General features: G+C 48.8%; 1 protein-coding gene across 4 annotated transcripts in view; it reads right to left on the bottom strand.

The window, feature by feature from the left end:
- LOC110513868 (ELKS/Rab6-interacting/CAST family member 1) overlaps nt 1–24000 on the bottom strand; it is a 268459-nt gene that overhangs the window by 101812 nt on the left and 142647 nt on the right. For all 4 annotated transcript variants that reach the window (XM_036956818.1, XM_036956820.1, XM_036956816.1 and 1 more), the window contains 3 exons: nt 16689–16826; nt 12143–12283; nt 1535–1675 (listed from right to left, as the gene is read on the bottom strand). In XM_036956818.1, the coding sequence (XP_036812713.1) occupies nt 1535–1675; nt 12143–12283; nt 16689–16826 (420 nt within the window). The remainder of the gene's footprint in view (nt 1–1534; nt 1676–12142; nt 12284–16688; nt 16827–24000) is intronic.

Below are 24000 nucleotides of genomic sequence, written 5' to 3' on the forward strand. Positions count from 1 at the left end.
AGAGAGAGACAAGCCAGATAGAAAAAGATGACAAGAAATAGAGAGTAAAAAATGATGGAGATACAGTAGGAATGATTAAAGAAATGAGAGGAGAGGAGAACAGGAAGAGAAGAGGAGAAGAGGACAGGAAGAGAGGAGGAGAGGAGAACAGGAAGAGAAGAGGAGAGGAGAACATGAAGAGAAGAGGAGAGGAGAACAGGGAGGGAAGAGGAGAACAGGAAGAGAGGAGGAGAAGAGAACAGGAAGAGAGGAGGACAGGAGAACAGGAAGAGAAGAGAGGAGAACAGGAAGAGAGGAGGAGAGGAGAACAGGAAGAGAGGAGGAGAGGAGAACAGGAAGAGAGGATGAGAGAAAAACAGAAAGAGAGGAGAACAGGAAGAGAGGAGGAGAGGAGAACAGAAAGAGAGGAGAGGAGAACAGGAAGAGAGGAGGAGAGGAGAACAGTTAGAGACGAGGAAGAGAGGAGAGGAGAACAGGAAGAGAGGATGAGAGGAGAACAGTTAGAGACGAGGAAGAGAGGAGAGGAGAACAGGAAGAGAAGAGGAGAAGAGGAAAGGAGAACAGGAAGAGAAGAGGAGGAGAGGAGAACTGGAAGAGAGGAAATGGAAAGGAAGACACAATGACATGAGAAACAGGAGGAGATGAAAGTGAATCAACATAGACACTTTAAGGACAGGAGGGAGAGTCAGGAGTCTGATCACAGACACAACACACACACACATTACAGCATGATTGACAGACTAGTCCCAGAATTGAGTGTCATTCCACTGGCAGGATGAGTAGGGGATCTGTCAGTGGCTGTCTTCTCCACTCGACATCACAACGCTGGCTCCCACACTGGACAGGTCTCGTAAAGGACTGGGGCCATAGCTAAGAACTGGTCTGAGAGCAGTTTGAAGGCTGTGCAGTTGAATGGGGCAGGCTGGTGTGTTCATCTAAGATCTGACTGCGTGACTCGACATCACATAACAGGCAGGATAACTGATTGCACAGGTCTACTGAGAGGCATTATACTGATCCTAATGCTATGGGGCGACTATAGAGTTGATTGGGACAAGGCTAAGAACTGACCTGAAAGCAGTCTGAGAACTGTGAGTGAAGTTGAATGGGGTAGAGACATGGAGTAGGGTTAATAGCTGATCTCAGTGGAAGTTCATTGGAAGATTGACTGCAACAGGGATGGGGAGTAAGGCTAGTAAGGACTTACCTCAGTTCAGTGTAAGGCCATGTCATTGACTGCAACAGGGCTGGGGAGTGAGGTTAGTAAGAACTGACATCAGTTCAGTGTAAGGCCATGTCATTGACTGCAACAGGGATGGGGAGTGAGGTTAGTAAGAACTGACATCAGTTCAGTGTAAGGCCCATGTCATTGACTGCAACAGGGATGGGGAGTAAGGCTAGTAAGGACTGACCTCAGTTCAGTGTAAGGCCATGTCATTGACTGCAACAGGGCTGGGGAGTAAGGCTAGTAAGAACTGATCTCAGTTCAGTGATACAGTAGGTGGTTTTATTAAAGGGTGAGAAAAAAGATGACCTTCTTGAGTTGTTTCTCCATCTTGATGAACTCGTCTTTCCTCTGTTCCAGCGACATCTCCAGACTCTTCAGTTTAGAGTCCTTCTTCAGACCGGAGGAGACCAGGGACGAAGCATGTTCCTTAAGGTCTAACAGGTTGGTCTGGGAGGGAGGGAGGGAGGGAGGGAGGGAGGGAAGGAAGGAGGGAGAGAGGGAGGGAGGGAGGGAGAGGGAGGGAGGGAGGGAGGGAGGAGAGAGGGAGGGGGGAGAGGCAGGGAGGGAGGGAGGGACAAAGGGGGGGAGAGAGGGAGGGAGGGACAAAGGGGGGAGAGGCAGGGAGGGAGGGAGGGAGGGAGGGAGGGAGGGAGGGAGGGAGGGAGGGAGGGAGGGAGGGAGGGAGGGAGGGAGGGGGGAGAGGCAGGGAGGGAGGGAGGGACAAAGGGGGGAGAGGCAGGGAGGGAGGGAGGGAGGGAGGGACAAAGGGGGGAGAGGCAGGGAGGGACAAAGGGGGGAGAGGCAGGGAGGGACAAAGGGGGGAGAGGCAGGGAGGGACAAAGGGGGGAGAGGCAGGGAGGGACAAAGGGGGGAGAGGCAGGGAGGGACAAAGGGGGGAGAGGCAGGGAGGGACAAAGGGGGGAGAGGCAGGGAGGGACAAAGGGGGGAGAGGCAGGGAGGGACAAAGGGAGGAGAGGGAGGGAGGGACAAAGGGAGGAGAGGCAGGGAGGGACAAAGACGGAAAGAGAAAATAAAAAGTCTAAAGTAATTCAAAGGACAAAGTGTTATTCAAGCTTCCAGTTACATTGTCTGAGTGGAATACAAAGTTAATGTTCAATTAAGAACAAATCAATGCTAACTTGATGGGCTAGAAACCTGTCGTGGCAACCACACACACACACACACGCACACACGCGCACACACACACACAGGCACACAGGCACACACACACACACACCTCTCTTCTGTCCTATCGCTCACTGTCACGGACAATAAGCCCATCCTGTCAGGGTAACAGGAAGGCCCCAAATGTCTTTCCCATCGTTCCATAACCCATCATTCAGTAGGGCGACATGGGAACATGGCGGGGTTGGAGTAAACATCACGCTGCCTGGTGGAGCAGCAGATACTGACCTCCATCATGACACCATATCCTCTACCTCACTCTACCTCTCTCTCTACCTCTCTCTCTACCTCTCTCTCTACCTCTCTCTCTACCTCTCGCTCTACCTCGCTCTACCTCTCTCTCTACCTCTCTCTCTACCTCTCTACCTCGCTCTACCTCTCTACCTCTCTCTCTACCTCTCGCTCTACCTCTCTCTCTACCTCGCTCTACCTCTCTCTACCTCTCTACCTCGCTCTACCTCGCTCTACCTCTCTACCTCTCTCTACCGCTCTCTCTCTACCTCTCTCTCTCTACCTCTCTCTCTCTACCTCTCTCTACCTCTCTCTACCTCTCTCTACCGCTCTCTCTCTACCTCTCTCTCTCTACCTCTCTCTCTACCTCTCTCTCTCTACCTCTCTCTCTACCTCTCTCTACCTCTTTCTCTCTCTTTCTCTATCTCTACCTCTCTCTCTACCTCTCTCTCTCTACCTCTCTCTCTCTCTACGTCTCTCTTTCTTTCTCTCTTTCTCTGTCTCTCTCTGTCTCTCTCTCTGTCTCTCGCTCTCTAATTCAATTTAAGGGCTTTGTTAGCATGGGAAACATCTCTCTCTCTCCCTGCCTCCCTCCCTCCACAATACAGAACAGTCTGATCACGTCTCCATGTTTCTCCATGTTCTGATCCACAATCCAAATACACAGCCTTCCATCCACAAATAACTATTTCCTGTCTTTCTTTTTACCCTCTCTCTCTCTCTTCCAGAGAGTGAGAGAGAGAGAGTGAGAGAGAGAGAAAGAGAGAGAGAGAGAGAAAGAGAGAGACAGAGAGAGAGAGAGAGAGACAGAGAGAGACAGAGAAAGAGAGAAAGAAAGAGAGACAGAGAGAGAGACAGAGCAAGAGACAGAGACAGAGACAGAGAGAGAAAGAAAGAGAGACAGAGAGAGAGAGAAAGGGAGAGAGAGAGAGAGAGAGAGAGACAGAGAGAGAGACAGAGACAGAGAGAGAGAGAAAGAAAGAGAGACAGAGAGAGAGAGACAGAAAGAGAAAGAAAGAGAGAGAGAGACAGAGACAGAGAGACAGAGACAGAGAGAGAAAGAAAGAGAGACAGAGAGAGAGAGACAGAGAGAGAAAGAAAGAGAGAGAGAGACAGAGACAGAGAGACAGAGAGAGAAAGAAAGAGAGAGAGAGAGAGAGAGAGAGAGAGAGACAGAGACAGAGAGAGGGTCGAGTTGGGTTAGAAAAACACTGCTTTCTGGCTTGTTGTCCAGTCTTTATGATTGCTTTGCAGAGGAGAGGGAGAACAGAGGGACTCAGAGAAGGAGAGAAGCTTGTGAAAGTTCATTGATGCTAACACGCCACGTATTGTAAGGCAGTCTGGGAGACAAGCATTTAGGTCACTGGGGTGGATTACATTATGAATCAGAATCAAACATATATGACTACCTGCCTTCAGAGGAGCTTAAACATTTATCCACAAACAGATTCAGATCAACGAGCCCACAGATACAGTTGAAGTCGGAAGTTCATTCAAGTACATACACCTTAGCCAAATATATTTAAACTCAGTTTTTACCATTTCTGACATTTAACCCTATTACAATTCCCTGACTTAGGTCAGTTAGGATCACCACTTTATTTTAAGAATGTGAAATGTCAGAATAATAGTAGGAGAGAATGATTGATTTCAGCTTATATTTCTTTCATTTTGCCATGATGTCAAGCAAAGTGGCACTGAGTTTGAAGGTAGGCCTTGAAATACATCCACAGGTATACCTCCAATTGACTCAAATGATGTCAACTAGCTGTTTAAAGGCACAGTCAATTTAGTGTATGTAAACTTCTGACCCACTGGAATTGTGATACAGTGAATTATAAGTGAAATAATCTGTGTGCACTTGTGTCATGCACAAAGTAGATGTCCTAACCGACTTGCCAAAACTATAGTTTGTTAACAAAAAATTAGTTTTAATGACTTCAACCAAAGTGTATGTAACCTTCCGACTTCAACTGTACATACACCTGGATGAGAAGGAGAGAAGAGAGTGATGGGGTGGTTTAAAGAGATATGAAGTGGGTGAGAGGGGTGAGGGGCAGAGATCAGCTGGGAGAGGACTCCATGGAGAGAGGTGAGAAATGGTTGTAAGAAAGACAAACTGGAGGCTAAAGTATGTTGGTACAGCTGGATGTTATAGTATGTTGGTAGCTGGATGTTATAGTATGTTGGTAGCTGGATGTTAAAGTATGTTGGTACAGCTGGATGTTATAGTATGTTGGTAGCTGGATGTTATAGTGTGTTGGTAGCTGGATGTTATAGTATGTTGGTAGCTGGATGTTAAAGTATGTTGGTACAGCTGGATGTTATAGTGTGTTGGTAGCTGGATGTTATAGTGTGTTGGTAGATGGATGTTATAGTGTGTTGATACAGCTGGATGTTATAGTGTGTTGGTAGCTGGATGTTATAGTGTGTTGGTAGCTGGATGTTATAGTATGTTGGTAGCTGGATGTTATAGTGTGTTGGTAGCTGGATGTTATAGTGTGTTGGTAGCTGGATGTTATAGTATGTTGGTAGCTGGATGTTATAGTGTGTTGATACAGCTAGATGTTATAGTATGTTGATACAGCTGGATGTTATAGTGTGTTGGTAGCTGGATGTTATAGTGTGTTGATACAGCTAGATGTTATAGTGTGTTGGTAGCTGGATGTTATAGTATGTTGATACAGCTGGATGTTATAGTGTGTTGGTAGCTGGATGTTATAGTGTGTTGATACAGCTAGATGTTATAGTGTGTTGGTAGCTGGATGTTATAGTATGTTGGTAGCTGGATGTTATAGTATGTTGGTACAGCTGGATGTTATAGTATGTTGATACAGCTGGATGTTATAGTGTGTTGGTAGCTGGATGTTATAGTGTGTTGGTAGCTGGATGTTATAGTGTGTTGGTAGCTGGATGTTATAGTATGTTGATACAGCTGGATGTTATAGTGTGTTGGTAGCTGGATGTTATAGTATGTTGGTAGCTGGATGTTATAGTGTGTTGGTAGATGGATGTTATAGTATGTTGGTAGCTGGATGTTATAGTATGTTGGTAGCTGGATGTTATAGTGTGTTGGTAGCTGGATGTTATAGTATGTTGATACAGCTGGATGTTATAGTATGTTGGTAGCTGGATGTTATAGTATGTTGGTAGCTGGATGTTATAGTGTGTTGGTAGATGGATGTTATAGTGTGTTGGTAGCTGGATGTTATAGTATGTTGGTAGCTGGATGTTATAGTATGTTGGTACAGCTGGATGTTATAGTATGTTGATACAGCTGGATGTTATAGTGTGTTGGTAGCTGGATGTTATAGTATGTTGGTAGCTGGATGTTATAGTGTGTTGGTAGATGGATGTTATAGTGTGTTGATACAGCTGGATGTTATAGTATGTTGGTAGCTGGATGTTATAGTATGTTGGTAGCTGGATGTTATAGTGTGTTGGTAGCTGGATGTTATAGTATGTTGGTACAGCTGGATGTTATAGTATGTTGGTAGCTGGATGTTATAGTATGTTGGTAGCTGGATGTTATAGTGTGTTGGTAGATGGATGTTATAGTGTGTTGGTACAGCTGGATGTTATAGTATGTTGGTAGCTGGATGTTATAGTATGTTGGTAGCTGGATGTTATAGTGTGTTGGTAGCTGGATGTTATAGTATGTTGGTAGCTGGATGTTATAGTATGTTGGTAGCTGGATGTTATAGTATGTTGGTAGCTGGATGTTATAGTGTGTTGATACAGCTGGATGTTATAGTGTGTTGGTACAGCTGGATGTTATAGTATGTTGGTAGCTGGATGTTATAGTGTGTTGATAGCTGGATGTTATAGTATGTTGGTAGCTGGATGTTATAGTATGTTGGTAGCTGGATGTTATAGTATGTTGGTAGCTGGATGTTACAGTATGTTGGTAGCTGGATGTTATAGTATGTTGATAGCTGGATGTTATAGTATGTTGGTAGCTGGATGTTATAGTATGTTGGTAGCTGGATGTTATAGTATGTTGGTAGCTGGATGTTATAGTGTGTTGGTAGCTGGATGTTATAGTATGTTGGTACAGCTGGATGTTATAGTATGTTGATACAGCTGGATGTTATAGTATGTTGGTACAGCTGGATGTTATAGTGTGTTGGTAGCTGGATGTTATAGTATGTTGGTAGCTGGATGTTATAGTATGTTGGTAGCTGGATGTTATAGTATGTTGGTAGCTGGATGTTATAGTGTGTTGGTAGCTGGATGTTATAGTATGTTGGTAGCTGGATGTTATAGTATGTTGGTAGCTGGATGTTATAGTATGTTGGTACAGCTGGATGTTATAGTATGTTGGTACAGCTGGATGTTATAGTATGTTGGTAGCTGGATGTTATAGTATGTTGGTAGCTGGATGTTATAGTATGTTGGTACAGCTGGATGTTATAGTATGTTGGTAGCTGGATGTTATAGTATGTTGGTAGCTGGATGTTATAGTATGTTGGTAGCTGGATGTTATAGTGTGTTGGTAGCTGGATGTTATAGTATGTTGGTAGCTGGATGTTATAGTGTGTTGGTACAGTTGGATGTTATAGTATGTTGGTAGCTGGATGTTATAGTGTGTTGGTAGCTGGATGTTATAGTGTGTTGGTAGCTGGATGTTATAGTATGTTGGTAGCTGGATGTTATAGTGTGTTGGTAGCTGGATGTTATAGTGTGTTGGTAGCTGGATGTTAAAGTATGTTGGTAGCTGGATGTTATAGTATGTTGGTAGCTGGATGTTATAGTGTGTTGGTAGCTGGATGTTATAGTGTGTTGGTAGCTGGATGTTATAGTATGTTGGTAGCTGGATGTTATAGTATGTTGGTAGCTGGATGTTATAGTATGTTGGTAGCTGGATGTTATAGTGTGTTGGTAGCTGGATGTTATAGTATGTTGGTAGCTGGATGTTATAATATGTTGGTACAGCTGGATGTTATAGTATGTTGGTAGAAGGATGTTATAGTATGTTGGTAGCTGGATGTTATAGTATGTTGGTAGCTGGATGTTATAGTATGTTGGTAGCTGGATGTTATAGTATGTTGGTAGCTGGATGTTATAATATGTTGGTACAGCTGGATGTTATAGTATGTTGGTAGATGGATGTTATAGTATGTTGGTAGCTGGATGTTATAGTATGTTGGTAGCTGGATGTTATAGTATGTTGGTACAGCTGGATGTTATAGTGTGTTGATACAGCTGGATGTTATAGTATGTTGGTAGATGGATGTTATAGTATGTTGGTAGCTGGATGTTATAGTATGTTGGTAGCTGGATGTTATAGTATGTTGGTAGATGGATGTTATAGTATGTTGGTACAGCTGGATGTTATAGTATGTTGGTAGCTGGATGTTATAGTATGTTGGTAGCTGGATGTTATAGTATGTTGGTAGCTGGATGTTATAGTATGTTGGTAGCTGGATGTTATAGTGTGTTGATACAGCTGGATGTTATAGTATGTTGATACAGCTGGATGTTATAGTATGTTGGTAGCTGGATGTTATAGTGTGTTGGTAGCTGGATGTTATAGTGTGTTGATACAGCTGGATGTTATAGTGTGTTGGTAGCTGGATGTTATAGTATGTTGGTAGCTGGATGTTATAGTATGTTGATACAGCTGGATGTTATAGTGTGTTGGTAGCTGGATGTTATAGTGTGTTGGTAGCTGGATGTTATAGTATGTTGGTAGCTGGATGTTATAGTATGTTGGTAGCTGGATGTTATAGTGTGTTGGTAGCTGGATGTTATAGTATGTTGGTAGCTGGATGTTATAGTATGTTGGTAGCTGGATGTTATAGTATGTTGGTAGCTGGATGTTATAGTATGTTGGTAGCTGGATGTTATAGTGTGTTGGTAGCTGGATGTTATAGTATGTTGGTAGCTGGATGTTATAGTGTGTTGGTAACTGGATGTTATAGTATGTTGGTACAGCTGGATGTTATAGTATGTTGGTAGCTGGATGTTATAGTGTGTTGGTAGCTGGATGTTATAGTATGTTGGTAGCTGGATGTTATAGTATGTTGGTAGCTGGATGTTATAGTATGTTGGTAGCTGGATGTTATAGTGTGTTGGTAGCTGGATGTTATAGTATGTTGGTAGCTGGATGTTATAGTATGTTGGTAGCTGGATGTTATAGTATGTTGGTAGCTGGATGTTATAGTGTGTTGGTAGCTGGATGTTATAGTATGTTGGTAGCTGGATGTTATAGTATGTTGATAGAGCTGGATGTTATAGTGTGTTGGTAGCTGGATGTTATAGTATGTTGGTAGCTGGATGTTATAGTGTGTTGGTAGCTGGATGTTATAGTATGTTGGTAGCTGGATGTTATAGTATGTCGGTAACTGGATGTTATAGTATGTTGGTAGCTGGATGTTAAAGTATGTTGGTAGCTGGATGTTATAGTATGTTGGTAGATGGATGTTATAGTATGTTGGTACAGCTGGATGTTATAGTATGTTGGTAGCTGGATGTTATAGTATGTTGGTAGCTGGATGTTATAGTATGTTGGTAGCTGGATGTTATAGTATGTTGGTAGCTGGATGTTATAGTGTGTTGATACAGCTGGATGTTATAGTATGTTGATACAGCTGGATGTTATAGTATGTTGGTAGCTGGATGTTATAGTGTGTTGGTAGCTGGATGTTATAGTGTGTTGATACAGCTGGATGTTATAGTGTGTTGGTAGCTGGATGTTATAGTATGTTGGTAGCTGGATGTTATAGTATGTTGATACAGCTGGATGTTATAGTGTGTTGGTAGCTGGATGTTATAGTGTGTTGGTAGCTGGATGTTATAGTATGTTGGTAGCTGGATGTTATAGTATGTTGGTAGCTGGATGTTATAGTGTGTTGGTAGCTGGATGTTATAGTATGTTGGTAGCTGGATGTTATAGTATGTTGGTAGCTGGATGTTATAGTATGTTGGTAGCTGGATGTTATAGTATGTTGGTAGCTGGATGTTATAGTGTGTTGGTAGCTGGATGTTATAGTATGTTGGTAGCTGGATGTTATAGTGTGTTGGTAACTGGATGTTATAGTATGTTGGTACAGCTGGATGTTATAGTATGTTGGTAGCTGGATGTTATAGTGTGTTGGTAGCTGGATGTTATAGTATGTTGGTAGCTGGATGTTATAGTATGTTGGTAGCTGGATGTTATAGTATGTTGGTAGCTGGATGTTATAGTGTGTTGGTAGCTGGATGTTATAGTATGTTGGTAGCTGGATGTTATAGTATGTTGGTAGCTGGATGTTATAGTATGTTGGTAGCTGGATGTTATAGTGTGTTGGTAGCTGGATGTTATAGTATGTTGGTAGCTGGATGTTATAGTATGTTGATAGAGCTGGATGTTATAGTGTGTTGGTAGCTGGATGTTATAGTATGTTGGTAGCTGGATGTTATAGTGTGTTGGTAGCTGGATGTTATAGTATGTTGGTAGCTGGATGTTATAGTATGTCGGTAACTGGATGTTATAGTATGTTGGTAGCTGGATGTTAAAGTATGTTGGTAGCTGGATGTTATAGTGTGTTGGTAGCTGGATGTTATAGTGTGTTGGTAGCTGGATGTTATAGTGTGTTGGTAGCTGGAGCAGGGAAGTGGCTTGGTGGTTGGGTATTGTATTGTCTGATGTGTTGAAGCTGTATTAGGAGCAGACAGACAGCCTAGAGGAATACCGAGGCTCACACAGTATAGGAATAACAGCAACAACAAACCTATTCTGCCATTATGTAGTAGAATATGTGACAGGATTTTTACAGCTCTCCTGTGTGTGTACCTGCACGTGTCCAAGTGACAATCATCTGTACTGAATGTCCATGTCAATGTTGGGCCTGTTTTCTGTGGAACTAGGGGTCGTCTAAGAGAGGGGGGGCCCCAAGAGAGAAATATAACATTTTGAGGTAGGCTATCAACAGAGGAACCCTTTATCTTGTTGTCACACACCACACACACACACACACACACACACACACACACGCAAATGCAATGCCCACAGACCTCACCCCACCCCTTAGTCAAGTCCCAGGTCCATCCCCTCCTCCTTTTATCATTCTGTCCATTAATTCAGAGTGTCTCTGAGACACACAGCAGACTGAGAACATCAGCAGTGGTCCATGGCTGACTGACTGGCTGACAGCTCCTGGTCTTTCCTCAGACGAATGCCTTGTCTCTGCCAGACAGTCACATAGGCCCATGGTTTAATATTCTCCTCTGCTCTGTCTGCCTGCCACTCTCAGGACAGGACAGTAGCCAGTCAATCAATAGGCAGAGAGAGAGTCAATTGCTGATGTTTGTGCGGGACTGTCTGTCTGTCTGTCATTCAAGGAGTCTGTGACTCATCCAATCTAATACTCTGTGGACTATTTCTCAAGAAAAATGACTGGCTGGAATTTAAGGTGACCTTGCAGGTCAGGCAGCTTGGGTGGGGTCATCGTGGGGTCAGAATATGGTCTTGGTTCGATGATTGTATGGTCATTGTGTTATCCCTGTGTGGTCAACGTAGCTCACCTATTGGTCAGACAGGTCTCCCTGCAGTAGACTGAGTGTGGTGCCTGTCTGGTCATTGTAGCTCACCTATTGGTCAGATAGGTCTCCCTGCAGTAGACAGAGTGTGGTGCCTGTCTGGTCATTGTAGCTCACCTATTGGTCAGACAGGTCTCCCTGCAGTAGACTGAGTGTGGTGCCTGTCTGGTCATTGTAGCTCACCTATTGGTCAGACAGGTCTCCCTGCAGTAGACTGAGTGGGGTGCCTGTCTGGTCATTGTAGCTCACCTATTGGTCAGACAGGTCTCCCTGCAGTAGACTGAGTGTGGTGCCTGTCTGGTCATTGTAGCTCACCTATTGGTCAGATAGGTCTCCCTGCAGTAGACAGAGTGTGGTGCCTGTCTGGTCATTGTAGCTCACCTCTCGATCAGACAGGTCTCCCTGCAGTAGACAGAGTGTGGTGCCTGTCTGGTCATTGTAGCTCACCTATTGGTCAGACAGGTCTCCCTGCAGTAGACTGAGTGGGGTGCCTGTCTGGTCATTGTAGCTCACCTATTGGTCAGACAGGTCTCCCTGCAGTAGACTGAGTGTGGTGCCTGTCTGGTCATTGTAGCTCACCTATTGGTCAGACAGGTCTCCCTGCAGTAGACTGAGTGTGGTGCCTGTCTGGTCATTGTAGCTCACCTATTGGTCAGATAGGTCTCCCTGCAGTAGACAGAGTGTGGTGCCTGTCTGGTCATTGTAGCTCACCTCTCGATCAGACAGGTCTCCCTGCAGTAGACAGAGTGTGGTGCCTGTCTGGTCATTGTAGCTCACCTATTGGTCAGACAGGTCTCCCTGCAGTAGACTTAGTGGGGTGCCTGTCTGGTCATTGTAGCTCACCTATTGGTCAGACAGGTCTCCCTGCAGTAGACTGAGTGTGGTGCCTGTCTGGTCATTGTAGCTCACCTATTGGTCAGACAGGTCTCCCTGCAGTAGACTGAGTGCGGTGCCTGTCTGCTCATTGTAGCTCACCTCTCGGTCAGACAGGTCTCCCTGCAGTAAACTGAGTTTCTCTCTGAGCTCCTTCAGTTCTTTCTTGTTGGACTCGATGTCTTCTGTCTTCTCTCTGTCGTCTCTGTCTCTCTGCTCCTTCAGACGCTCAATGATACGCTCCTACAGAGAGGGTCAGAGGATTAATTCACACATGGGGACAGTCACATATAGGGGACAGTCACATATATTCCTCTACTCACCTGTAGAGGAATGGGTAGATAGAGGTCAGGGCCTCCCGAGTGGCGCGGTGGTTTAAGACACTGCATCACAGTGATAGCTCTGCTACTAGAGATCCTGGGTTAGAGTCCAGGCTCTGTCACAACCGGCCGCGACCGGGAGACCCATGGGGCGGCGCACAATTGGCCCAGCGTCGTCCGGGTTACGGGAGGGTTTAGCCCAGCGTCGTCCGGGTTAGGGGAGGGTTTAGCCCAGCGTCATCCGGGTTAGGGGAGGGTTTAGCCCAGCATCGTCCGGGTTAGGGGAGGGTTTAGCCCAGCGTCGTCCGGGTTAGGGGAGGGTGTAGCCCAGCATCGTCCGGGTTAGGGGAGGGTTTAGCCCAGCGTCGTCCGGGTTAGGGGAGGGTTTAGCCCAGCATCGTCCGGGTTAGGGGAGGGTTTAGCCCAGCGTCGTCCGGGTTAGGGGAGGGTTTAGCCCAGCATCGTCCGGGTTAGGGGAGGGTTTAGCCCAGCATCGTCCGGGTTAGGGGAGGGTTTAGCCCAGCGTCGTCCGGGTTAGGGGAGGGTTTAGCCCAGCATCGTCCGGGTTAGGGGAGGGTTTGGCCCAGCGTCGTCCGGGTTAGGGGAGGGTTTAGCCCAGCGTCATCCAGGTTAGGGGAGGGTTTAGCCCAGCGTCGTCCGGGTTAGGGGAGGGTTTGGCCCAGCGTCGTCCAGGTTAGGGGAGGGTTTAGCCCAGCGTCGTCCAGGTTAGGGGAGGGTTTAGCCCAGCGTTGTCCGGGTTAGGGGAGGGTTTAGCCCAGCGTTGTCCGGGTTAGGGGAGGGTTTAGCCCAGCGTCGTCCGGGTTAGGGGAGGGTTTAGCCCAGCGTCGTCCGGGTTAGGGGAGGGTTTGGCTGACCGGGATGTTCTTGTCCCATCGGGCACTAGGTGGGCCGCCCTGCCTAAGAGTTCATCTTCTATTGGTTTCTATTGACAACGGGGTCTGAATGTTGTTTTGAGGGCCATTACAACTGGCCTGGAAAATAATCTAGTGGAAATTACTATAATTTAATGGCTATTATTACATCATATTAAACTAATAATAACCACTTTAGGTTGAATAATAAGTATGTTTTTCCTCATTCATCGCCTCACACACAGTCCATCAAAGTTTAACAGGCGCTCGAACTTACTACACTGACTAAATCACAAGCTCAGTAACATTTAATAGTGTAGCTCACACTCCTTATATCACAACTAGAACAGTGTCTGACAGAGTGTTCAACCTTCACAGCCAGTCAGAACAACACACACCACGTACTGGAAGACCAACGGTTGGCTCTGTTCATCTCACACCTGTGTGTTTGTGTCTCAACCTCAACCTCGCTCTGCATGGAAGAGAGAGAGTGGGTGAGGAAGAGAGAGAGGGGAGAGGGAGAGAGATAGGGGAGAGAGGAGAGGAGAGGAGAGGAGAGGAGAGGAGAGAGAGAGAGAGAGAGAGAGAGAGAGAGAGAGGGAGAGAGAGAGAGAGAGAGAGAGAGAGATGGAGATGGAGATGAGAGAGAGAGGGTGAGAGAAAGGGTGAGAGGAGAGGAGAGAGGGAGAGACAGGGTGAGAGGGATAGAGAGGGAGAGAGGAGGAGAGAGAGGAAGAGAAAGAGTGGGTCAGGAAGGGAGAGGGAGAGGGAAAGAGAGGAGAGGGAACAAGAGGAGAGGGAGAGAGAGGAGAGGGAAAGAGAAGAGAGGGAAAGAGAAGAGAGGGAAAGAGAAGAGAGGGAACGAGAAGAGAGGGAAAGAGAGGGAGAGGGAAAGAGAGGAGAGGGAAAGAGAAGAGAGGGAAAGAGAGGGAGAGGGAAAGAGAAGAGAGGGAAAGAGAGGGAGAGGGAAAGAGAGGAGAGGGAGAGAGAGGAGAGGGAAAGAGAGGGAGAGGGAAAGAGAACCACCTGACGTGTCCGGAGAAAAGAGGGAGAGAGAGGGGAGGGGTAGAGAGAGAAAAGGGGGAGGGAGATGGAGAAAGTAGAGATGGAGAAAGTAGAGAGAAAGGGGAGGAGTAGAGAGAGAAAAGGGAGACATTTGAAAGAGAGATATTGTTTCACAACCTGTGGTGGTAGTGTAGTGTAGTAGTGTATTGTAGTAGCGTAGTAGTGGTGTAGTAGTGTAGTAGTGTAGTAGTGTAGTGTAGTGTAGTGTAGTAGTGTAGTAGTGGTATAGTAGTGTAGTAGTGGTGTAGTAGTGTAGTAGTGTGGTGTAGTAGTGTAGAAGTGGTAGTGTAGTAGTGTAGTGTAGTAGGGTGGTAGTGTAGTAGTGTAGTGGTGTAGTCATGTGGTGTAGTAGTGTAGTAGTGGTAGTGTGGTAGTGTAGTAGTGTGGTGATATAGTAGTGTAGTAGTGTGGTGGTGTAGTGGTGTGGTGGTGTAGTAGTGTAGTAGTGTGGTGGTGTAGTAGTGTAGTGGTGTGGTGGTGTAGTAGTGTAGTAGTGTGGTGGTGTAGTAGTGTGGTAGTTATTGTGGTAGTGTAGTGGTGTGGTGGTGTAGTAGTGTAGTAGTATAGTAGTGTGGTAGTGTGGTAGTGTGGTAGTTATTGTGGTAGTGTAGTAGTGTGGTGGTGTAGTAGTGTAGTAGTATAGTAGTGTGGTAGTGTGGTAGTGTGGTAGTTATTGTGGTAGTGTAGTAGTGTGGTGGTGTAGTAGTGTAGTAGTATAGTAGTGTAGTAGTGTGGTAGTGTGGTAGTATAGTAGTGTGGTAGTTATTGTGGTAGTGTAGTAGTGTGGTGGTGTAGTAGTGTAGTAGTGTAGTAGTGTGGTAGTATAGTAGTGTGGTAGTGTAGTAGTGTGGTAGTGTAGTAGTATAGTAGTGTAGTAGTGTGGTAGTGTGGTAGTATAGTAGTGTGGTAGTTATTGTGGTAGTGTAGTAGTGTGGTGGTGTAGTAGTGTAGTAGTGTAGTAGTGTGGTAGTATAGTAGTGTGGTGGTGTAGTAGTGTAGTAGTGTAGTAGTGTGGTAGTGTGGTAGTGTAGTAGTGTAGTAGTGTAGTAGTATAGTAGTGTGGTAGTGTAGTAGTGTGGTAGTGTAGTAGTGTAGTAGTGTAGTAGTGTGGTAGTGTAGTAGTGTAGTAGTGTAGTGGTGTGGTGGTGTAGTAGTGTAGTAGTGTGATGATATAGTAGTGTAGTGGTGTGGTGGTGTAGTAGTGTAGTAGTGTGGTGGTGTAGTAGTGTAGTGGTGTGGTGGTGTAGTAGTGTAGTAGTGTAGTAGTGTGGTAGTGTGGTAGTGTAGTAGTATAGTAGTGTGGTAGTGTAGTAGTGTGGTAGTGTAGTAGTGTAGTAGTATAGTAGTGTGGTAGTTATTGTGGTAGTGTATTAGAGTGGTAGTGTAGTGTAGTAGTGTAATGTAGTAGTGTGGTAGCGTAGTAGTGTAGTAGTGTATTGTGGTAGTGTAGTAGTGTGGTAGTGTATTGTGGTAGTGTAGTAGTGTGGTAGTGTATTGCGGTAGTGTAGTAGTGTGGTAGTGTAGTATTGTAGTAGTGTAGTGTAGTAGTGTGGTAGCGTAGTAGTGTAGTAGTGTATTGTGGTAGTGTAGTAGTGTGGTAGTGTAGTGTAGTGATGTAGTAGTGTAGTAGTGTAGTAGTGTAGTAGTGTAGTAGTGTAGTAGTGTAGTAGTGTAGTAGTGTGGTAGTGTAGTGTAGTGATGTAGTAGTGTGGTAGAGTAGTAGTGTAGTAGTGTAGTGTGGTAGTGTATTAGAGTGGTAGTGTAGTGTAGTAGTGTAGTGTAGTAGTGTGGTAGCGTAGTAGTGTAGTAGTGTAGTGTGGTAGTGTAGTGTAGTAGTGTAGTAGTGTAGTGTAGTAGTGTATTAGAGTGGTAGTGTAGTGTAGTGTAGTAGTGTAGTGTAGTAGTGTGGTAGCGTAGTAGTGTAGTGTGGTAGTGTAGTGTAGTGTAGTAGTGTAGTAGTGTAGTACTGCTGTGTATTATAGCATCATTCTCACAACAAAACCACAGCTTTTATTTTCATAGATTTCACAAATTCTAATTTTACAATGACGGCCAACCCCTCCCTACCTAGACGGCCTTTCCCGGCCAAACCCTCCCTAACCTGGACGGCCTATCCCGGCCAAACCCTCCCTACCTGGACGGCCTTTCCCGGCCAAACCCTCCCTAACCTGCACGGCCTATCCCGCCCAAACCCTCCCTAACCTGGACGAAGCTGGGCCAATTGTGCGCCACCCTATGGGACTCCCAATCACGGCCGGTTGTGATACAGCCCGGGAGATCAAACCAGTGTCTGTAGTGACGCCTCTAACACTGAGATGCAGTGCCTTAGACCGCTGTGCCACTCGGGAGCCCCAAAGCTCATGTGCGTGTGTGTGTTTCTATAATATATACCTTCTCAGCCAGTGCTTCCTCCAGGGTGGTGAGAGCTGTGTCAGTGTTGGAGGTGTCTGTCTGGAGAGACCTGACTCTGTCCTTCAGACTACTCATCTGTTTCTCCTTGTCTCTCAGCTGCTCCTGTAGATTCTCAATCTGAAGAGAGGGAGAGAGAGGAAAGGAGAGAGGAAGGGAAGGAGGAGGGGGGGTGAAGGGAGGGGGGAGGCAAACGGGAGGGAGGAGAAGAGAGAGGGAGGGAAGGAAGGAGGGAAGGAAGGAGAGAGAGGGAGGGAGGGGAGGAAGGAGAGAGAGGGAGGGAGGGGGAATGGATGAGGGAGAGAGAGAGAGAGAGGGAAGGGAAGGGAGGGGGAATGGATGAGGGAGAGAGAGAGAGAGAGAGGGGGAAGGGAAGGGAGGGGGAATGGATGAGGGACGGAGAGGGAGCATTGTGAGTCAGCAGAAAACACACACATAAGATCTTGCTTGAGTGACACACACACACACACACACACACACACACACACACACACACACACACACACACACACACACACACACACACACACACACACGACAAACAAAGACAGAAAAGCATGTGTTCAATGTAGAACGAACAAACTGAACATAACAACACAATAGAACACAACACAAACAGAACAGACAGAACACAACACAATAGAACACAACACAACACAATAGAACACAACACAACACAATAGAACACAACACAACACAATAGAACACAACACAACACAATAGAACACAACACAACACAATAGAACACAACAGAAATAACACAACACAACACAATAGAACACAACAGAAAGAACACAACACAACACAATAGAACACAACAGAAAGAACACAACACAACAGAAAGAACACAACACAACAGTTTTTCCAGAGAACACACTGTGGCCATTCAGATTTTCCAGCGCAGAGCGATGTTTCCTGAATAGCTTTGCAAAGGGAATGTATATTACTGGAAACTGTCAACGTTTAACAGTAAACCGGATAAATTATTTCCACTTTCCACAAAAAAATGAGGGGTGAATAAAACAGTGTTTCATTTGTATTGTCAACTTTTCTTATCTGGCTGTGAAAGGTGGCTTCAGTACCTGGAGCTGAGAGGTTGATAAATGGCATGGGTATTGTAAGAGAGCTCTCACACACACACACACACACACACACACATATCCATCATCAGAGACAGCTCAATGAAGAGACTGTCTGTTTCTTTCTCCTATTTCACATTTAATTAAACACAGACTGATTTGATTAATACCTGCAATATTCTGTCTATCGCGTTTGACATAAACTGGTGTCAATATATCACCTTGTGTATAAATGTGAATGTCCTCCCCCACCCTCTTTCCCTCTCCCATTCATTCTCTCCCATTCTCTCTCTCCCATTCGCTCTCCCTCCCCTCTCTTTCCCTCTCCCATTCTCTCTCTCCTCCCCTCTCTTTCCCTCTCCCATTCTCTCTCTCCTCCCCTCTCTTTCCCTCTCCCATTCTCTCTCCCCCCCCCCTCTTTCCCTCTCCCATTCATTCTCTCCCATTCTCTCTCTCCCATTCTCTCTCCCTCCCCTCTCTTTCCCTCTCCCATTCTCTCTCCCATTCTCGCTCTCCCATTCTCTCTCTCCCATTCTCTCTCTCCCTCCCCTCTCTTTCCTTCTCCCATTCTCTCTCTCCCATTCTCTCCTCCCCTCTCTTTCCCTCTCCCATTCTCTCTCTCCTCCCCTCTCTTTCCCTCTCCCATTCTCTCTCCCTCCCCTCTCTTTCCCTCTCCCATTCTCTCTCTCCCATTCTCGCTCTCCCATTCTCTCTCTCCCATTCTCTCTCCCTCCCCTCTCTTTCCCTCTCCCATTCTCTCTCTCCCATTCTCTCTCTCCCATTCTCGCTCTATCATTCTCGCTCTATCATTCTCTCTCTCCCATTCTCTCTCTATCATTCTCTCTCTCACATTCTCTCTCTCTATGACTCTCTCCCATTCTCTCTATGACTCTCTCTCTATGACTCTCTCTCTCTGACTCTCTCTCTCTGACTCTCTCTCTGACTCTCTCTCCCATTCTCTCTCTCTATGTCTCTCTCTCCCATTCTCTCTCTCTCTGACTCTCTCTGTTGAAATAATGATTGAGGGGGTGAGAACCAAAGTACAAAACTAATCACACCATAAATATAACTAATCACACCATAAATATAGTTAATTGCTGTTAATCACAAATATAAAATGCATTATTCAGCGTCTAAATATGAAAGTGTTTTGTTTCTCTGAGGCAGTTTGACGACTTCATCTCTTTTCTTATCTGTCAAAGTCAGGTCAAAGTCGGTGACCATGGCAATGAGCTGTCTGTCCCCTGTCTCATCCAATCAGAAGGCTGGTGTATGAAGGCCCCTAACCCCGCCGTACCCCTAACCCCACCGTATCCCTAACCCCGCAGCATCCCTAACCCCGCAGCACCCCTAACCCCGCAGCATCCCTAACCCCTCAGCATCCTTAACCCCGCCGTACCCCTAACCCCGCCGTACCCCTAACCTCGCAGCACCCCTAACCCCGCAGCACCCCTAACCCCGCAGCACCCCTAACCCCGCCGTACCCCTAACCCTGCAGCACCCCTAACCCCGCCGTACCCCTAACCCTGCAGCACCCCTAAGCCCAACATACCGCTAACCCTGCAGCACCCCTAACCCCGCAGCACCCCTAACCCCGCCGTACCCCTAACCCTGCCGCACCCCTAACCCCGCAGCACCCCTAACCCCGCAGCACCCCTAACCCGCCGTACCCCTAACCCCGCAGCACCCCTAACCCCTCAGCGTCCCTAACCCCACCGTACCCCTAATCCCTCAGCATCCCTAACCCCGCAGCACCCCTAACCCCGCAGCACCCCTAACCCCGCAGCACCCCTAACCCCGCAGCATCCCTAACCCCGCAGCACCCCTAACCCCGCAGCACCCCTAACCCCGCAGCACCCCTAACCCCGCAGCACCCCTAACCCCGCAGCACCCCTAACCCCGCAGCATCCCTAACCAGGCAGCACCCCTAACCCCGCTGCACCCCTAACCCCGCAGCACCCCTAACCCCGCAGCACCCTTAACCCCGCAGCATCCTTAACCCTGCAGCACCCCTAACCCCGCAGCACCCCTAACCCCGCAGCACCCCTAACCCCGCCGTACCCCTAACCCCACCGTATCCCTAACCCCGCAGCATCCCTAACCCCGCAGCACCCCTAACCCCGCAGCATCCCTAACCCCTCAGCATCCTTAACCCCGCCGTACCCCTAACCCCGCCGTACCCCTAACCTCGCAGCACCCCTAACCCCGCAGCACCCCTAACCCCGCAGCACCCCTAACCCCGCCGTACCCCTAACCCTGCAGCACCCCTAACCCCGCCGTACCCCTAACCCTGCAGCACCCCTAAGCCCAACATACCGCTAACCCTGCAGCACCCCTAACCCCGCAGCACCCCTAACCCCGCCGTACCCCTAACCCTGCCGCACCCCTAACCCCGCAGCACCCCTAACCCCGCAGCACCCCTAACCCGCCGTACCCCTAACCCCGCAGCACCCCTAACCCCTCAGCGTCCCTAACCCCACCGTACCCCTAATCCCTCAGCATCCCTAACCCCGCAGCACCCCTAACCCCGCAGCACCCCTAACCCCGCAGCACCCCTAACCCCGCAGCATCCCTAACCCCGCAGCACCCCTAACCCCGCAGCACCCCTAACCCCGCAGCACCCCTAACCCCGCAGCACCCCTAACCCCGCAGCACCCCTAACCCCGCAGCATCCCTAACCAGGCAGCACCCCTAACCCCGCTGCACCCCTAACCCCGCAGCACCCCTAACCCCGCAGCACCCTTAACCCCGCAGCATCCTTAACCCTGCAGCACCCCTAACCCCGCAGCACCCCTAACCCCGCAGCACCCCTAACCCCGCCGTACCCCTAACCCCACCGTATCCCTAACCCCGCAGCATCCCTAACCCCGCAGCACCCCTAACCCCGCAGCATCCCTAACCCCTCAGCATCCTTAACCCCGCCGTACCCCTAACCCCGCCGTACCCCTAACCTCGCAGCACCCCTAACCCCGCAGCACCCCTAACCCCGCAGCACCCCTAACCCCGCCGTACCCCTAACCCTGCAGCACCCCTAACCCCGCCGTACCCCTAACCCTGCAGCACCCCTAAGCCCAACATACCGCTAACCCTGCAGCACCCCTAACCCCGCAGCACCCCTAACCCCGCCGTACCCCTAACCCTGCCGCACCCCTAACCCCGCAGCACCCCTAACCCCGCAGCACCCCTAACCCGCCGTACCCCTAACCCCGCAGCACCCCTAACCCCTCAGCGTCCCTAACCCCACCGTACCCCTAATCCCTCAGCATCCCTAACCCCGCAGCACCCCTAACCCCGCAGCACCCCTAACCCCGCAGCACCCCTAACCCCGCAGCATCCCTAACCCCGCAGCACCCCTAACCCCGCAGCACCCCTAACCCCGCAGCACCCCTAACCCCGCAGCACCCCTAACCCCGCAGCACCCCTAACCCCGCAGCATCCCTAACCAGGCAGCACCCCTAACCCCGCTGCACCCCTAACCCCGCAGCACCCCTAACCCCGCAGCACCCTTAACCCCGCAGCATCCTTAACCCTGCAGCACCCCTAACCCCGCAGCACCCCTAACCCCGCAGCACCCCTAACCCCGCAGCATCCCTAACCCCGCCGTACCCCTAACCCCGCAGCATCCCTAACCCCGCAGCACCCCTAACCCCGCAGCATCCCTAACCCCTCAGCATCCCTAACCCCGCCGTACCCCTAACCCCGCCGTACCCCTAACCTCGCAGCACCCCTAACCCCGCAGCACCCCTAACCCCGCAGCACCCCTAACCCCGCCGTACCCCTAACCCTGCAGCACCCCTAACCCCGCCGTACCCCTAACCCTGCAGCACCCCTAAGCCCAACATACCGCTAACCCTGCAGCACCCCTAACCCCGCAGCACCCCTAACCCCGCCTTACCCCTAACCCTGCCGCACCCCTAACCCCGCAGCACCCCTAACCCCGCAGCACCCCTAACCCGCCGTACCCCTAACCCCGCAGCACCCCTAACCCCTCAGCGTCCCTAACCCCGCCGTACCCCTAATCCCTCAGCATCCCTAACCCCGCAGCACCCCTAACCCCGCCGTACCCCTAACCCTGCAGCACCCCTAACCCCGCAGCACCCTTAACCCCGCAGCATCCCTAACCCCGCAGCACCCCTAACCCCGCAGCACCCCTAACCCCGCAGCACCCCTAACCCCGCAGCATCCCTAACCAGGCAGCACCCCTAACCCCGCTGCACCCCTAACCCCGCAGCACCCCTAACCCCGCAGCACCCTTAACCCCGCAGCATCCTTAACCCCGCAGCACCCCTAACCCCGCGGCACCCCTAACCCCGCAGCACCCCTAACCCCGCAGCATCCCTAACCCCGCCGTACCCCTAACCCCGCAGCATCCCTAACCCCGCCGTATCCTAAACCCTGCAGCATCCCTAACCCGGCAGTACACCTAACCCCGCCGTACCCCTAACCCCGCAGCATCCCTAACCCCGCAGCACCCCTAACTCCGCAGCATCCCTAACCCCACCGTACCCTAACCCCGCAGCATCCCTAACCCGGCAGTACACCTAACCCCGCCGTACCCCTAACCCCGCAGCACCCCTAACCCCGCAGCACCCTTAACCCGCAGCATCCCTAACCCCGTAGCACCCCTAAACCCGCAGTACCCCTAACCCTGCAGCATCCCTAACCCCGCAGCACCCCTAACCCCGCAGCACCCCTAACCCCGCAGCACCCCTAACCCCGCAGCATCCCTAACCCTGCAGCACCCCTAACCCCGCAGCACCCCTAACCCCGCAGCACCCCTAACCCCGCAGCACCCCTAACCTCGCAGCATCCCTAACCCCGCAGCATCCCTAACCCCGCAGCATCCCTAACCCCACAGCACCCCTAACCCCGCAGCACCCCTAACCCCGCAGCATCCCTAACCCCACAGCACCCCTAATCCCGCAGCACCCCTAACCCAGCCGTACTCTAACCCCGCCGTACCCCTAACCCCGCAGCATGGCTCATGAAGATTTAAACAATATGGTAATATCTCAATCTTATCCTCTGTTAGACTGTTTAGATCTCTGAGATCTAGAAGAGGGACCCATTTGAGGGGGAGGGATCAAGTGGCTAGGGATACTAATGTACCCGTATGTGTGAGTCTGGGAAAGCCACTCAGACAGGGAGTGGAAGGGAGACCTAGTCTACAGAACCGACGACTAGCCACGAAGAGTGATATCTCCCTCTCTTTCTCAGTCTTTATCACCTATCCTCCTCTCCCCCTCTTTCTCAGTCAGTATCTCCTTCTATTCTCCTCTCCCTCTCTTTCTCAGTCTTTATCTCCTATCCTCCTGTCATGACATTGGCCTGGGGGAAGGTTTATGACAGTCATAAATACCTCTTTCCCCCTTTTTCCTCTCTCTACCCTACTGATATGATATTTGAAAATCCCTTGGTTAACATAGAGATTCTGGGAACATCGGAAGGTGGGGGGAAATTAACTATATTCTGGTAATCCGACCAGTTGAACATATGCGGTGGTACTTAATGAATATGATGTCAGTTCGGTTGTCATCTGAGACATTCTCATCAATGATAAGATGACATAAACTCTACAGTGGAAAGTCTACACATCAGAGTTATCGGATTCACATGGAATTGTTATTTAATATAAACGTTTGAATATGAAATTATTCGTGATGGGGTGAAATGTGATTTTAGCTTCTAAAATGTGAGATTTGTGTTTCCATAAGGTTAGGGCTCTGCTCAATCAGTGGCCCGCCCCTGCGAAGGGACATGGGCTATAAAACTTTTCGAACACGCCCTCCTCTCCCTTCCTATATAAAGCCTTGACGAGGATGTGAGGACGACGGTCCGATGTCAGAATGGTTCAGACAATAACTACAGAACGAAGCCAATATCAGCGTGAGTTTTGGTTGCGAATGGTATGAACTTCGAACTCTTTCACTACAGAAGTGATACCTCCTAGCCGTTGAGTTAGCAACAGCAGATGCAAACGAGGGTTAGGAAGGAACAGACAGAGTATCCCGTCTATCACACAACAACGTCACTACAACGTATCCAATTGACCATCAGAGACATTCTTCAAAGGACTCGGTTTGGCAACACGGCCTTCCATCTACCACCAACCTACCGAAGCGCAGCTCAGAGTAAATATTTATTGCATTTTCCTTTTCCAAATGGGCGGTAATTTAGAATGCATAAGATACTATATTTACGATAGCACAGCTTCA

Source organism: Oncorhynchus mykiss, chromosome 21 (assembly GCF_013265735.2).
Source record: "Oncorhynchus mykiss isolate Arlee chromosome 21, USDA_OmykA_1.1, whole genome shotgun sequence".
Lineage (NCBI taxonomy): Eukaryota > Metazoa > Chordata > Actinopteri > Salmoniformes > Salmonidae > Oncorhynchus > Oncorhynchus mykiss.